Below are 14,270 nucleotides of genomic sequence, written 5' to 3'. Positions count from 1 at the left end.
TTGAATTAATACTAATATGTCATATTAAATGATATTCCAAATTTGAAACAATTAAGGACATATGGAAAGATCATACCTCAGTTTGCTTTAGATTTGGATTTTATGAACTGCAGACTTAAATTATAAGTAAGAATTCTCACAATTAAATTGTCTGTTAAAGTCAATTATAAATGTAAACTTATTTTTTTAGTTATAGGGATTACCCTGATTATGTGGGAGCAACGTTTCCTGGAAAGATGTGTATTACTCGTTATTCTGCAGGAGTTGCATTTGTATGTAACTATTTAATCTTATTTTTTAAAATTAACACACTTAAAATTATTTAATGTGATAGCATATACTGTATACGATTTATGTGTATGTTTACATTTACAGATTTGCATTTGTTTTCCATTACTGTTAAAATTTTAAAGTGTGTAGAAGGAAGAATATTTTATAGATTAATATCTTGTTGCAATTTTTGGGAGTTGGAATAAAAATATCATAGACACACATGCTCTTCTTGATATATAGAGTAATGCATTGTGAAAAATTATCTGCAATAAAATTTCCGTAACTCCAATAGATTTTTGCTTGCAGACATAAAATTGGAGAAATATTCTTGTAGATAAAATAGATTCAAAATAAGAACAAACAAAAACTACATTAAGGATTCCTTAAGATGTTTCAGACCTTTGAAAGACAGTAAAATAAACTTGTATATGTATTTTATGTATTTATAATATTGATAAATGTGACTTTATAGATGTAATTGGTAAAAATAAGTGCATTATTGAAAAGTTGATGCATCTCTTTGAGCCATTTTCTCAACCTACTCATTTTTTAAGAAACAAGTTTAAGTACTATTTTTTTTTTAACTTACAAAGTAATTTATGTTAATAATGTCAAATTCGTTAAGTATACATATAGGAACATATAAGAAAATTCATATAATCTTGCATTTTGCCACCAGGTGGAGATAACCACTGTTAATATTTTGATTGATACATATATCTTCTTGTTTCTTAAAAGACTTTTAAATTAAAAAATTTTAGAGCATGTTTTTAGAAACTTATTTTTTTTGTTGATACATAATAGTTGTACATAAAGGCAGTGAGCAGAATGGTGGTTACCAGAGGCTGGGAAGGGTAGAGGGAAGAGAAGATGAAGAGAAGTTGAGTATGGGTACAAAAATACAGCTAGTAGAAGGAATAAGTTCTAGTATTTTTTAATTTTTTGAGAGTCTTACTCTTGTGCCCTAGCTGGAGTGTAGCAGCATGATCTTGGCTCACTGCAATCTCTGCCTCCAGGGTTCAAGGGATTCTCATGTCTCAGTCTTCCAAGTAGCTGGGATTACAGAGGTGAACCACTTACCCTGATTTGATCATTATCATCACATGCATGTATATCTTCTACTTTATGTCTTTCTTTGTTTATCTGTTACTGTATATCTCTTTTTTTTTTTGCAAAATGTGATTTTGCAGCACATATTTTTATTTCTAATACTTAAACATTTTTTATTACTGAAATAATGAATACACATGGTAAATTGTTTAAGCTACAGATATACAAGGCAAAAAATCATAGTAAAACTCTCTACCTTTTCATTTAGTCTTATTTAAGAATTTAATAATTTCTGTTTAAGTTCTTCTGTTGGTTAAATTTATTTATTTAAAAATATGTATGCCCTTACTTCTGTTTTAATTGGTAAACTGTAGACAATATTGGTAATGTATTTGACATATTGAGTCCACTTTCTCTACTTGTCATTTATGTTTAAATATATATACTTAAATATAGGTTAGTATTTTTAATTTTACATAATATCTATATATATGTTAAACAATGTCCACTGTTTGCTTGATATGAACAGTAAGAGGTGTAACATAGTTGTATGTTTCCTATACCCACTGTCAAGATTTAGATAATTTATAAATAATTCTGTAGTGCTTTTGTACTTTGTGCTCAGGCTCAGGCTCGCTTGTACTCTGTTGCTCAGGCTGGAGAGCAGTGGCACAATCTCGGCTTACTGCAACCTCTGCCTTTAAGGTTCAAGCAATTCTCTTGCTTCAGACTCAAGAGTAGCAGGGATTACAGACGTGAAACACCACACCTGGCTATTTTTGTATCTTTAATAGAGACAAAGTTTCACTGTGTTGGTCAGGCTGGTCTCAAACTCCTGGCCTCATGTGATGCACCTGCCTGGGCCTCCCAAATTGTTGGGGTTACAGGCATAAGCCACCATACCTGACCAACTTAATTTTTGTATAAGATGTAAGGAAGGAATCCAGTTTTAATTTCCTGTATATGGCTAGCCAGTTCTCCTAGGTCCATTTATGAAATAGGGAATTCTTTCTCCATTATTTGTTTTTTTGTCAGGTTTGTTGAAGATCAGATGGTTGTAGATGTGTGGTCTTATTTCTTAGTTCTCTGTTCTGTTCCATTGGTCTATGTGTCTGTTCTTGTACCAGTACCATGCTGTTTTGGTTACTGTAGCCTTGTAGTATATTGTGAAGTTGGGTACTGTGATGCCTCCAGCTTTGTTCTGTTTTCTTAGGATTGTCTTCGTTATTTGAACGTTTTTTGGTTCCATATAAATTTTAAAATAGTATTTTTCTAATTCTGTGAAGAATGTCATTGGTAGTTTAATAGAAATAACATTGAATCAATTCATAAATTGCTTTGGGCAGTATGGCCATTTTCATGATATTGATTCTTTCCATCCATGAACATGGAATGTTTTTCAATTGTTTGTATCCTCTCTAATTTTCTTGAGCAGTGGTTTGTAGAAGGACCTTGAAGAGGTCCTTAACTTCCGTTGTTAGTTGTATTCCTAGGTATTTTATTCTCTTTGTAGCAACTGTGAGTGGGGGTTCATTTATGATTTTGCTCTCTGTTTTTCTGTTGTTGGTGTAGGAATGCTAGTGATTTTTGCACATTGATTTTGTATCCTGAGACATTGCTGAAGTTGCATATTAGCTTTAGGAGCTTTTGAGCTGAGAGGATGGGATTTTCTAGGTATAGGATCATGTAATCTGGAAACAAAGACAGTTTGACTTGCTCTCTTTCTATTTGAATTCCTTATTTTATTTTATTTTATCTTGCCTTATTGTCCTGGCCAGAACTTCCAATACTGTGTTCAATAGGAATGGTGAGAGAGGGCATCGTTGTCTTGTGACAGTTTATAAGGGGAATGCTTCCAGCTTTTGCTCATTCAGTATGACATTGGCTTTGGGTTTTCCATAGATGGTTTTTATTATTTTGAGGTATGTTCATTCCTTCAATACCTAGTTTACTGAGAGTTTTCAACATGAAGCCATGTTCAATTTTATCAAAGGACTTTTCTGTATCTATTGAGATAATCATGTGGTTTTTGTCTTTAGTTCTGTTTATGTGATGAATCACATTTGTTGATTTGTGTATGTTGAAACAACCTTGCATCCCAGGGATGAGGCCAACTTGATTATACTGGGTAAGCTTTATGATGTGCAGCTGGATTCAGTTTGCCAGCATTTTATTGAGTATTTTTGCATCAATGTTCATCAGGGATATTGGCCTGAAATTTTCTTTTTTTTGTTGTATCTCTGCCAAGTTTTGGTATCGGTGGATGCTGGGTTCATAAAATGAGTTAGGGAGGAATCCCTTCTTTTCACTTGTTTGAAATTGTTTCTGTAGAAATGGTACCAGCTCTTCTTTCTTTCTACCTCTGGTAGAATGTTAGCTGTAAATTTATCTGGTCCTGGACCTTTTTTTTGTTGGTAGGCTATTTATTAGTTCTTCCTCAATTTCAGAACTCGTTATTGGTCTGTTCAGGGATTCAATTTCTTCCTGGTTCAGTCTTGGGAGAATGTTGTGTGTCCAGGAATTTATCCATTTCTTCTAGATTTTCTAGTTTATATGCATAGAGGTATTTATAGTATTCTCTGATGGTTGTTTGTATTTCTGTGGGGGTCAGTGCTGATATCCCCCTTATCATTTCTGATTGTAGCTATTTGATTCTTCTCTCTTTTCTTCCTTATTAGTCTAGCTAGTAGTTTATTAATTTTTTTCAAAAAAGCAGCCCCTGGATTCATTGATTTTCTGAAGGGTTTGTGTGTGTGTGTGTGTGTGTGTGTGTCTGTCTGTCTGTCTGTCTGTCTGTCTGTCTGTCTCCTTCAGTTCTATTCTGATCTTGGTTATTTCTTGTCTTCTGCTAGCTTTGGGGTTTGTTTGCTCTTGGCTCTCTTGTTCTTTTAGTTGTCATGTTAGGTTGCTGATTTGAGATATTTCTAGCTTTTTGATGCAGCCATTTAGTGCTGTAAATTTCCCTCTTAACAGCTTTAGCTGTGTCTGATAGAGTCCAGTATGTTGTCTCTTCTCATTAGTTTCAAAGAACTTCTTGATATCTTTTTTATATATTTTACTCCTAGGTAAATAATTAATTTCATTATTTACCCAGGAGTCCTTCTGGAGCAGGTTGTTCAATGCCTGTGTAGTTGTGTGGTTTTAAGTGAGTCTCTTAATTTTGAGTTCTAATTTGATTGTGCTGTGGTCTGAGAGACTGTTATGATTTCAGTTGTTTTGCATTTGCTGAGGAGTGTTTTACTTCCGATTATTTCATTGATTTTAGAGTAAGTGCCGTATGGTGATGAAAAGAATGTATATTCTCTTGATTTGGGTGTAGATATCTATCAGGTCCACTTGATCCAGAGCTGAGTTCAAGTCCTGTATATCTTTGTTAATTTCCTGTCTTGATGATATGTCTAATATCGTCAGTGGGGTGTTAAAGTCTCCCACTTATTTTGTGGGAGTCTGAGTCTCTTTGTAGGTCTCTAAGAACCTGCTTTATGAATTTGGGTGCTCTTGTATCAGGTGCTTATATATTTAGGATAGTTAACTCTTCTTGGTGAATTGAGCCCTTAACCATGATGTAATGCCCTTATTTGTCTTTTTTGATCTTTGTTGGTTTAAAGTTTGTTTTGTCAGAAACTAGAATTGCAACCCCAGCTTTTTTCTGTTTTCCATTTGCTTGGTAAATTTTTCATCATCCCTGCCCACCCCCGCTTTTTTTGGAGACAAGAGTCTTGCTCTGTTGCCTTTGCTGGAGTGCCATGGTGTAATCTCAGTTCACTGCAACCTCCGCCTCCAAGGTTCAAGAGATTATCTTGCCTTGGCCTTTTGAGTAGCTGGGATTACAGGCACACATCACCATGCTCAGCTAATGTTTTGTATTTTTAGTAGAGACAGGATTTCACCATGTTGGCTAGGCTGATTTCCTGAATTTGACTATTGGCCTGTCTTGCTAGGTTGAGGAAGTTCTCCTGGATGATATCCTGAAGTATGTTTTCTAACTGGTTCTGTTCTCCCCATCTCTTTCAGGTACCTTAATCAGTTGTAGGTTGTCTTTTTATATAATCTCATATTTCTCAGAGGTTTTGTTCATTCCTTTTCATTCTTTTTTCTCTGTTCTTGCCTGCATGTCTTAATTTCAGAAAGATAGTCTTCAAGCTCTGATGTTTATTCCTCTGGTATTTATTCCTATTCTGCTATTGATACTTGTGATTGCATTGTGAATTTCTTGTGTTGTGTTTTTTAGCTCCATCAGGTCAGTTATGATCCTTTATAAACTGGCTATTCTGGGTATTTGCGCCTGTATTGTTTTATTATGATTGTTAGCTTCTTTGTATTGGTTAGAATGTTGTCCTTTAGCTCAACAAAGTTTGTTATTACCCACCTTCTGAAGACTACTTCTGTCATTTCAGCCATCTCTGCCTCAGCCCAGTTCTGTGCCCTTGCTGGGAGATGTTGTGGTCATTTAGAGAAGAGGAATTCTGGCTTTTTGAGTTTTCAGTGTTTTTGAATTGATTTTTCTCATCTTTGTGGGCTGTTTACCTTTGATCTTTGAGGTTGCTGACCTTTGAATGAGGTTTTGGTGGGGTCTTTTTTGTTGATGTTGTTGTTGTTGCTTTCTGTTTGTTTGTTTTTAGTCAGGCCACTCTTTCATAGGCCTGCTACAGTTTGCTGGGGGTTCACTCCATACCCTAGTTGCCTTGGTCCCTCCCACACCTGGAGGTATCACCAATGAAGACTAGGAAACAGGAAAGATGTCAATCTGCCTCTTTCTCTATGAGCTCTATCCCAGTGGGGCACTGACCTGATACTGGCCCATACACTCCTGTAGGTGGTGTCTGTAGGAGGTCAGGAGGAACAGGATCAAGGACCTGCTTAAAAAAGCTATCTGGCTGCCCCTTCACAGAGTGGATGTGCTGTGTTTGGGGGAACCCTCCTTGTCTAGACCACCTAGACTCTCTGGGAGCCCTGAGAGCTCCATCCCAGGGAGAGATCCGAGTTCTGGTCTGGACCACCTGGAGTCCCTGGAGACAGCAGGCTAGAATGGCCAACTCAAACCACAGAGATGATAGCTGCCCTTCCCCCAGGAACTCAGTCTGTCTCAGTCAGTCTCCAGCCTGTGGCCGGTGGCTGGCTGGAATTCCAAGCCAGTGGGTCTTAACTTGTGAGGTGGCATGAGAGTGAGGCCTGCAGAATGACACTGCTTGGCTCTCTATATTCAGCCCCATTCCTACAGGAATGCATGAACGAATCTCCTGCCTGGCAGGAATTCCTGGGGCTGGAATATTCAAAACTCCTGGGTGTCCATGTGTGCCCAAATGGCTGCTTCCCTGAGACTCCACACAGCTTTTGCTTTGGACCCAAGGCCCTGGTGGCATGGGCTCATGAAGGGATCCCCTGATCAGTGGGTTGCAAAGATGCATGGGAAAAGCATGGTTTTCCAGGTGGGGCTACACAATCACTCACCACTTCCCTTGGCTGGAGATGGGAGCTCCCCTGGCTCTGTGCCACTCCTAAGTGGGCCATTATTCCACCCTGCTTTTCCTCGGTCAACATGGGTCAAGCCATCTGCCTAGTCAGTCCCAATGTAAAAACCTTGATACCTCAGTTGAAAGTGCAGAATTTGCTTGCTGTTTTCATTCCTTTCCATAAGAGCTGGGGACTGTAGCTGCCTCTAATCAGCCATTTTGGCTCTACCCACTTCAATGAAAACACTTTTATTTTGTCTTAACATTTGATGGACAATTTGGCTAGGTATAGAACCTTGTCCTAACATCTTCCTACCTCGGCATTTTGAAGACTGATGTATCATGTTTTTGCCAAGTCATTAGGAAGTGAAAAGATGGCAAAAAAAATGGAGGTTAAAGGAATTTGAACTGATAGGTATAAGAGAGAAGCTGATAAGGAAGTTAGGAACAGTGAAAATGTGGTTGGAACCATGAGTTAGATGTGCTGGTTGGTACATGGATTGTTGGAGTTGAGAGGCTAGAGGAGCGATCAGGAAAAATGCAGATGATCAGGCTGTGAGATGCTGTTACTAAGATGAGGGAGGGGTGGCAGTTATTGATAAAGATCTGTTGACAAGGGCTAGAATGTGAAACATAGAAATGAGTGGCGAGGCAGGGCATAGGATAAAATCGTGGGAGGAGATAAATTCAAGGAAGTGGGCTTTTACACAATGTTTGTAGTTTTTTACACAAATTTTGTACAAATCCACAATAATTTTGAAGAAGAACAAAGGTGAGGGACATATTGTAGTTTATATCAAGAGATCATAAACACTTAGCAATTAAGACAGAGACGGGTACAGAGATAGACAAATAGACCAACAGAACAGAGTTCAGGAACAAAAAAATGCGTAGCCATATATTAATTTTTTTACAAAGGTGACACTGTAGTGGGCTGGTTAGCAGATGGGCTTTTTGATAAAAGAAACTCTACTCTGACTTGTTGCTATTTGAAAGATAAAATATAAATAGACTATCACTCCATATGTAAAAGTTAAACAATAAAGCTCTGGAAGATAAAAAAAGGAACAAAGCTTCATGACTATGAGAGTAGAGAAAGATTGTTTTTTCTATTTCAAATTCATTTATTTTTTAATTGACATATAAAATTGTCTGCCTTTACCATCCACAACATGATATTTTGAAGAATATATACATTGTAGAATGGTTAAATTTAGCTAACAAATGCATTACCTTACATAGTTATTTTTATGGTGAGAATGCTTAACATCCACTCTTAGCATTTTTCAAGCATGCAATTTATCATCATTAACTATAGGTACCAAGCTGTAAAATAGAACTCCTGAATGTACTCTTCCTATCTATCTTTAAATATCCATTCTTTGAACAACATCTCCCATAAGAGGATTATTTTGAACTCTTTGTTGGTCATTTCATAAATCTCCTTTCTTCTGGGTACACTACAGGAGCTTTATTAGTTTCTTTTTGTGATGTCATATTTTCCTGATTTTTCATAATCTTTGTGTTCTTATGTTAATGCCTATGCATTTGAGGAGATGTTCACCTCTTCTAGCCTTTGCAGGTGTTCTTTTTTGGTAATAGACCTTTATTTACTATTTACTCTAACCTGGGATTCTGGATGCCACTGGTTACAACCCTGGATAGGCAGACCTTGGTGTTGGGTTCTGTAGTTGGACTTGGTTGCTTCCTATACTCTGAAGTCAAATGGTATAGGTGGCTGTGCTCTGTGGTATAGTGAGACCATTGGCTGGACTCCAACATCAGTTGGGGATAGTGGCTGGGTTCTGTGATTGTTTCTGATGGAGCAGGATTGTAGGTTGTCTTCCCTGGCTACACAATATTTTTATATGTTTGGAATCTGTATCGTGTTTCCTGCAGCATGATGCTGTTGGCTAGTTTCTCTGGTGTGGCACCTCTGTTGGCCAGAATGAAGAGCAACCCCAAAGAATCATGTGCTGATCACTGTGAGCCCCACCACTATTTTTCATCTCCAACTCACCCCAGATGGCTTAGCCCTGCCAGCACTCTCAATGGTTCCTGTGTGATGAGACAGGAGTGAGCCTCTCACAAATGGTCCCAGAATGGTGGGGAAGTTAAATGTCTGCCTCTAATTCACCCCTACCATACCAGAAACTGTAGGCCAGAGTAACTCTGTCTGCAGTGCCATGCCAGTCTGGGGTTATTGCCCATATAGTATATTCCCAATATAGTATAGTAAATCACCACAGCCTCTGCCAGCTAGTATGCAGCAACTGATCTAGTAATTCCTATCCCATTTTTTCCCAAAATCACTTGGTCCGTTCTCAGACTAAAGCCTAATGGCTATGGGGGAAATGGCACCAAGTTTTGGCTGCTGCCTTAGGATACTTGAAAAATCATTAGTGACATCCTTCCTACCTCAATGGATGTTGTTCCTTAGCTGGTGCCACAACTGAATCTTTAGCCAGCCATTACAGTCTTATATTAAGCCAGTTGCTTCTGTGTTATGGGACACGTGGTAAGTAAATCTTATAGTAATGAACCCATTTCTATAAATACTAGGCCATAAGATGTGACCCTCGTCAGAAACAATATTGTGTGGTGAGGTAGAAGAGCATTTTTTAAGCACAGGAATGTAGTGCTTTAGAATCACTGCAGACAGGCAAGGAAAATTCATACCTGGGATACATGAGAACAAATCATTGCTCCCTCAATAAATGAGCAGTTTATTATAGTAAACCTGTCTCCAGTTGTCTGGCTAATCCAACAGGGGCACAGTGCTGTGGTGGGGGCTCATCACTGGCTTCTGTTGATGACAGGTAGAGTGTTCTAGCTGTGTAGAAAGCCAGATCAGTTTCAGAGGATAATTTACAGTCATTATCTGTCTTTCATTTGGCTTTTGCACCAGGCAAACAAACAAGTTAAATGATTCTGTGACATGCATCATTACTCCTATGATTTCAAACTTTGATGGTGACACTGATATATGTAGTATGCAGTTCCCCAAGGGATGCCATATTACTCTTGATTTATTATCATGGGAGCAGATCCAAGCACTTCCTCTTGGCCCACCCTATCATAATATGTCTCACTCCATTGGTCAGCGGACAATATTTGCTAGTATTTCTATTCCAGCCATAATTCTGGGATTTGGAAAATAATAGTAGGACATATCTGAAGTTCCTTTGGATGTACGGTTAGATGAACTTGAAACACGTTTCTTCTCACTGCCTGACCTCCATAAGCCTGCACTTAGACCGGTAGACTAAAGTGATATTCAGTTTTTCAGGGTAACTTTAGTTCTCACTCAGAATCCAATAAGCCCCAGAAGTCCTAGCGGTATTCTTTTCCTGTGTGCACAGTTATTCTAGTGAATAGCTACAGGTCCCTCTGTGGAAGGCCTGGGTGGGGAATAGTCACAGTTTCATCTTTATAACAGGTTCATGCCTCAAAGGTACTCTCTTAATTGAGAATCTCGAGGGTGTGATTTGGTTTAGGTTTGGGAATTTGCATCACAGCACCTCATGTTAGGTTTTTGGCACTAGACCTAGAATGTCAAGAAAACCTTCAGTATGATTTAGGGTCCCTGAAATAATTATCATAATCACTGTAGGTCAAAACAGCTTTGATAATCTGTAAGCCTCTTTAGCTTCTGGTGGTAATTGCACCTACCTTGTCTCAGTTAAGCAGTGTTACCTGTCCTGTAACTCTCCTAGTCTCAGTGTTCCTATTGGGGCCGGGCGTGGTGGCTTATGCTTGTAATTGCAGCACTTTGGGAGGCTGAGGCGAGTGGATCACCTGAAGTCCAGAGTTTGAGACCAGCCTGGGCAACATGGCGAAACCCCATCTCTACTAAAAATATAAAAATTAGCCAGGCATAGTGGTGGGTGCCTGTAATCTCAGCTACTGAGGAGGCTGAGGCAGGAGAATTGCTTGAACCCAGGTGGTGGAGGTTTCAGTGAGCCAAAATCATGCCATTGCACTTCACCCTGGGCAAAAAGAGTGAAACTCTGTCTCAAACCCACCACCCCAAAAAACAAACCCCCTCTCTCCCACAAAACTCCATTGGTTTCAGAGAACCAAGTTCCATTGCACTATGTTCTACCATCATCTCCACTCTACAAAAAACAATTAGCAGAGATTTTTGATGATATTGTGTGTCTTTCACAAAGCATTTCCTAGTGTCTTGAAGGAAATATCCTTCCAGCCCTCTTTGAAAGTTTGATCAAGGGTAGTTACCCAACAGGTTTCACACAGTAGATTCGTTCAATATTACCATATTCCTGAAACTCAGCATTTCTTCACCTACAGTATGCCAGGAAAACTCCAGTATTTTGACCTTAATGACAGTAGACTCCCATTAAATCTAACTTCAGTTAACAGGACTCCTGCTTTTACTTGGCACATTAAATACAAAATCCAAGGTGAGTCATGAATTACAATAAATTTGTTCCAGTCTAGCCTTCTATTTCATATTGTCTGATCAATCCCTTTCAAAGTATAAATTATCCCCTTCCAGAACAGTACATTTATACTTCTCCTTCAAGACCATGTTGGGAATTAATTCTTGATATGGACCTAGAGGCCCTGTGGGGTACTGAGACTAATGTTCTAGCTATCATCATGAAAACTTTTTTTTTCGTTTTCTTTCTTTTCAAACGTAGGAGCTCTTTCATTGTTTGGAGAGGGCTTTCTCTGATGGCAAAGGAAGTAAAGAGATGTTATTCCAATCGTTTGCCTCCCAAGTTTCAAATTCTAATGCTTTTCCTACCAAATCTGGTGGGTTCCAGCTTGGTCCTTAGCCATGTCAATCCACGACTACAGATGAGTTACTTGATTGCTGCTGCAGAGGGCTTCTGATTCCCTGTTTACATTTTCCATTGCTCATTTGCAGCGTTCCCTTTCTATTCTTTATTATGTACATCCTTTAGGGCTGTCATAAGAAATTGGTTGACTCCAAAATCTATATTATCGCTGTTGTCACCATAGCTCACAACTTGGCCTCCTCCTGCATCATATCCTATGCCAGCTTTGGTGATAATTTGAGAAATCATGATGCCATTGCATACCATGAATTACTAGTACCCCCATTTCCTTTTCACAAGGAAGTTATCTGTGTTAAATATATGAACAGCCTAATCCCATAGTGCCATCTCGAGGTTCTGTTTTCTGTGGCTTCTTTTCATATCAGTCACTGTGTCAATGAGGTTTCTAGCAGGCAGCAGGCTGAGCACGTAAATTGGGTAATTTGATTATGTGACCATTTCATGAGCTGGCGGTGGGGAGATGAGATGGATTATCCAAAATTAGTATTAGAGCCATTGTAAAAAATTAGGTGAGTTGAAGATTATGGTCTATATAACCAACACCATAATGTAGATTTTCTTCATTGAAACAAGTCTTTTATATATTGATAGTAACTACCTAAGAATTATGTTAGGTGTTCAATTGCTAAATTATCACAAAGCTTGGCATACACTCATTATGCTTCGATCTCAGTATAACTTCATAAGAAGAGCTTCATCTTTTCACCTATTCAAGGATCCATATCACCCTAATTATTTAGCATTTGATAAAACAATAAAATGTGCATAATTAGAAATGTTTTAAGCCATCCTTTAAAGAATTATCTTTCCTTATAATTTTTTGTTGTATTATAGTACCCCAAGGAGGTAACTCTGGAGACGTTTTCAGTTATTGTCACCCAGATGCTGGCACTCAATCTGGGAATATCATACGATGACCCAAAGAAATGTCAATGTTCAGAATCCATCTGTATAATGAATCCAGAAGCTATGTAAGTTTTAACAAAATATTTATTGCTTATGTTTATTTCGTTTTAAATATTCAGAGTCTGAAAATTTAGTATTTACTTAAAGCACAAATTAGCTATCAGTGGACCAAGTTCACTACAAAATAGAAACATGTAATTCCAAGTGTAAAAGTAGTATGAAGTGTACACTAAAGACAATCAAGGATAACAAATCCAATCTGCAAGATATATTAGCAAAAGAATATGAAAGCACTTAGTAAGGATCTTTAAAAATATGGCAGCAGGCCATAATAAGTGGCCTTTGTTTTAGACAAGGTTCTTTCGATTTTGCTTTTAGAATAGTTTGGTATTATGAAAAAAACCTTGTTATCTAAACGAGTAAGAAGTCCTAATTGGAGACCAACGTTATATATATATATATATATATATATTTGTGTGACTTTGGATAAATTACTTGACTTTGCCTAGATTTCTTTTTCTCATCTTTAAATGGGAATAATTATGCCTATCCTTTGATTTCACAGGGCGATGTAAGAATAAAAGAAGAAAGAGAAATAGGAAAGGGTTTTCTAAATTGTAGAGTTGTATAAATATGTGATTGATGAGCTAGATGGTTTCTAAACTCATCACTCTTCCCCAAAATGGTATATCAGACAAGAACTACAGCAGCTGTCATTAGTGTTTTGTAGTTTTTCTGTTTGTAAAATGGCCTATGGTATGCATAACCTATTTGTTACTAAAGAACAGTCAAAGATCAAAAGTGAAAATAAGACATTAAAATTTGAAAACATATTATATTTATGGTCACTCCTAAGCACCTTTTAAAGTTAACTCTTATGTTCTAAATAACTAAAACTCAATATATATACCCATAAAAATAGCTTGAACTCAACATATTTCATATATACACACACACACGCAATTATATTACAAATTAGCTCTAAAAGGTATGTGTGTGTATATATATATATGCATATCATATATATCCACATATATACATATATATGCATATATATGCCATATACACACACACGTCCACATATCAATGTATATATGATATGCATATATCCATATAGATGGATAAATGGAATCCATCTATCTATCTATCTATAACACAACATATGAAAATAATTATTTTGAGCTAATTGTTCACATGGCCAGCTACTCCCAAGTATGCTAGGACAACATGTTTTGTGTAGGTCACCCAGAGCCTAAGATTAATGATAATAAGATGAACAAATATTTACATTGTACTTACTACGTTTTAGAGACCATTCCAAGCACTTCACGTATATTAAGTTACTTGATTCTCACAATATCTCTATAGGGCAGTTCCTATTATTTCCATTTTTACAGATGAGAGGCTAAGTTATAAAAAGGATAACTGATGGCTAGTTCGTGGCAGACTTGGGTTTTGAATCTGTTTAGTAAACCTTTAGGTTCATGTGATACTTTATGTTTAAAATGCTTTCATATATAATCTCCAATTTCTTACAAATCTCTTGTGTATGATTAAAATATTATATTAATTTTTACAAAATCTAATAATAGCACACGTGTAACTCTTGCATATCCACAGTACATCTCACACATTATTTTATGTTAATTCTCAAAGAAAGCATGTCATTAATTACATATTTAAATTTAATGTGTTTATTAAAAAGTCCCTGGATTATAGGTTGCCAAAATGATCTACTTTTACTAGATACACAGTTAATTAA

General features: G+C 37.2%; 1 protein-coding gene across 1 annotated transcript in view; it reads left to right on the top strand.

The window, feature by feature from the left end:
- The window catches only part of ADAM32 (ADAM metallopeptidase domain 32), a 135,322-nt gene that overhangs the window by 42,300 nt on the left and 78,752 nt on the right, over positions 1 to 14,270 (top strand). The window contains exons 10-11 of the mRNA XM_064368683.1: positions 191 to 272; positions 12,437 to 12,573. Of these exons, the coding sequence (XP_064224753.1) occupies positions 191 to 272; positions 12,437 to 12,573 (219 nt within the window). The remainder of the gene's footprint in view (positions 1 to 190; positions 273 to 12,436; positions 12,574 to 14,270) is intronic.

This window comes from Aotus nancymaae, unplaced genomic scaffold, assembly GCF_030222135.1.
Source record: "Aotus nancymaae isolate 86718 unplaced genomic scaffold, 86718_ANA_hifiasm-v0.15.2.pri h1tg000079l, whole genome shotgun sequence".
Taxonomy (NCBI): domain Eukaryota; kingdom Metazoa; phylum Chordata; class Mammalia; order Primates; family Aotidae; genus Aotus; species Aotus nancymaae.
The sequence above is the reverse complement of the archived record's forward strand: the minus strand, read 5'-3'. Positions and strand labels throughout refer to the sequence as shown.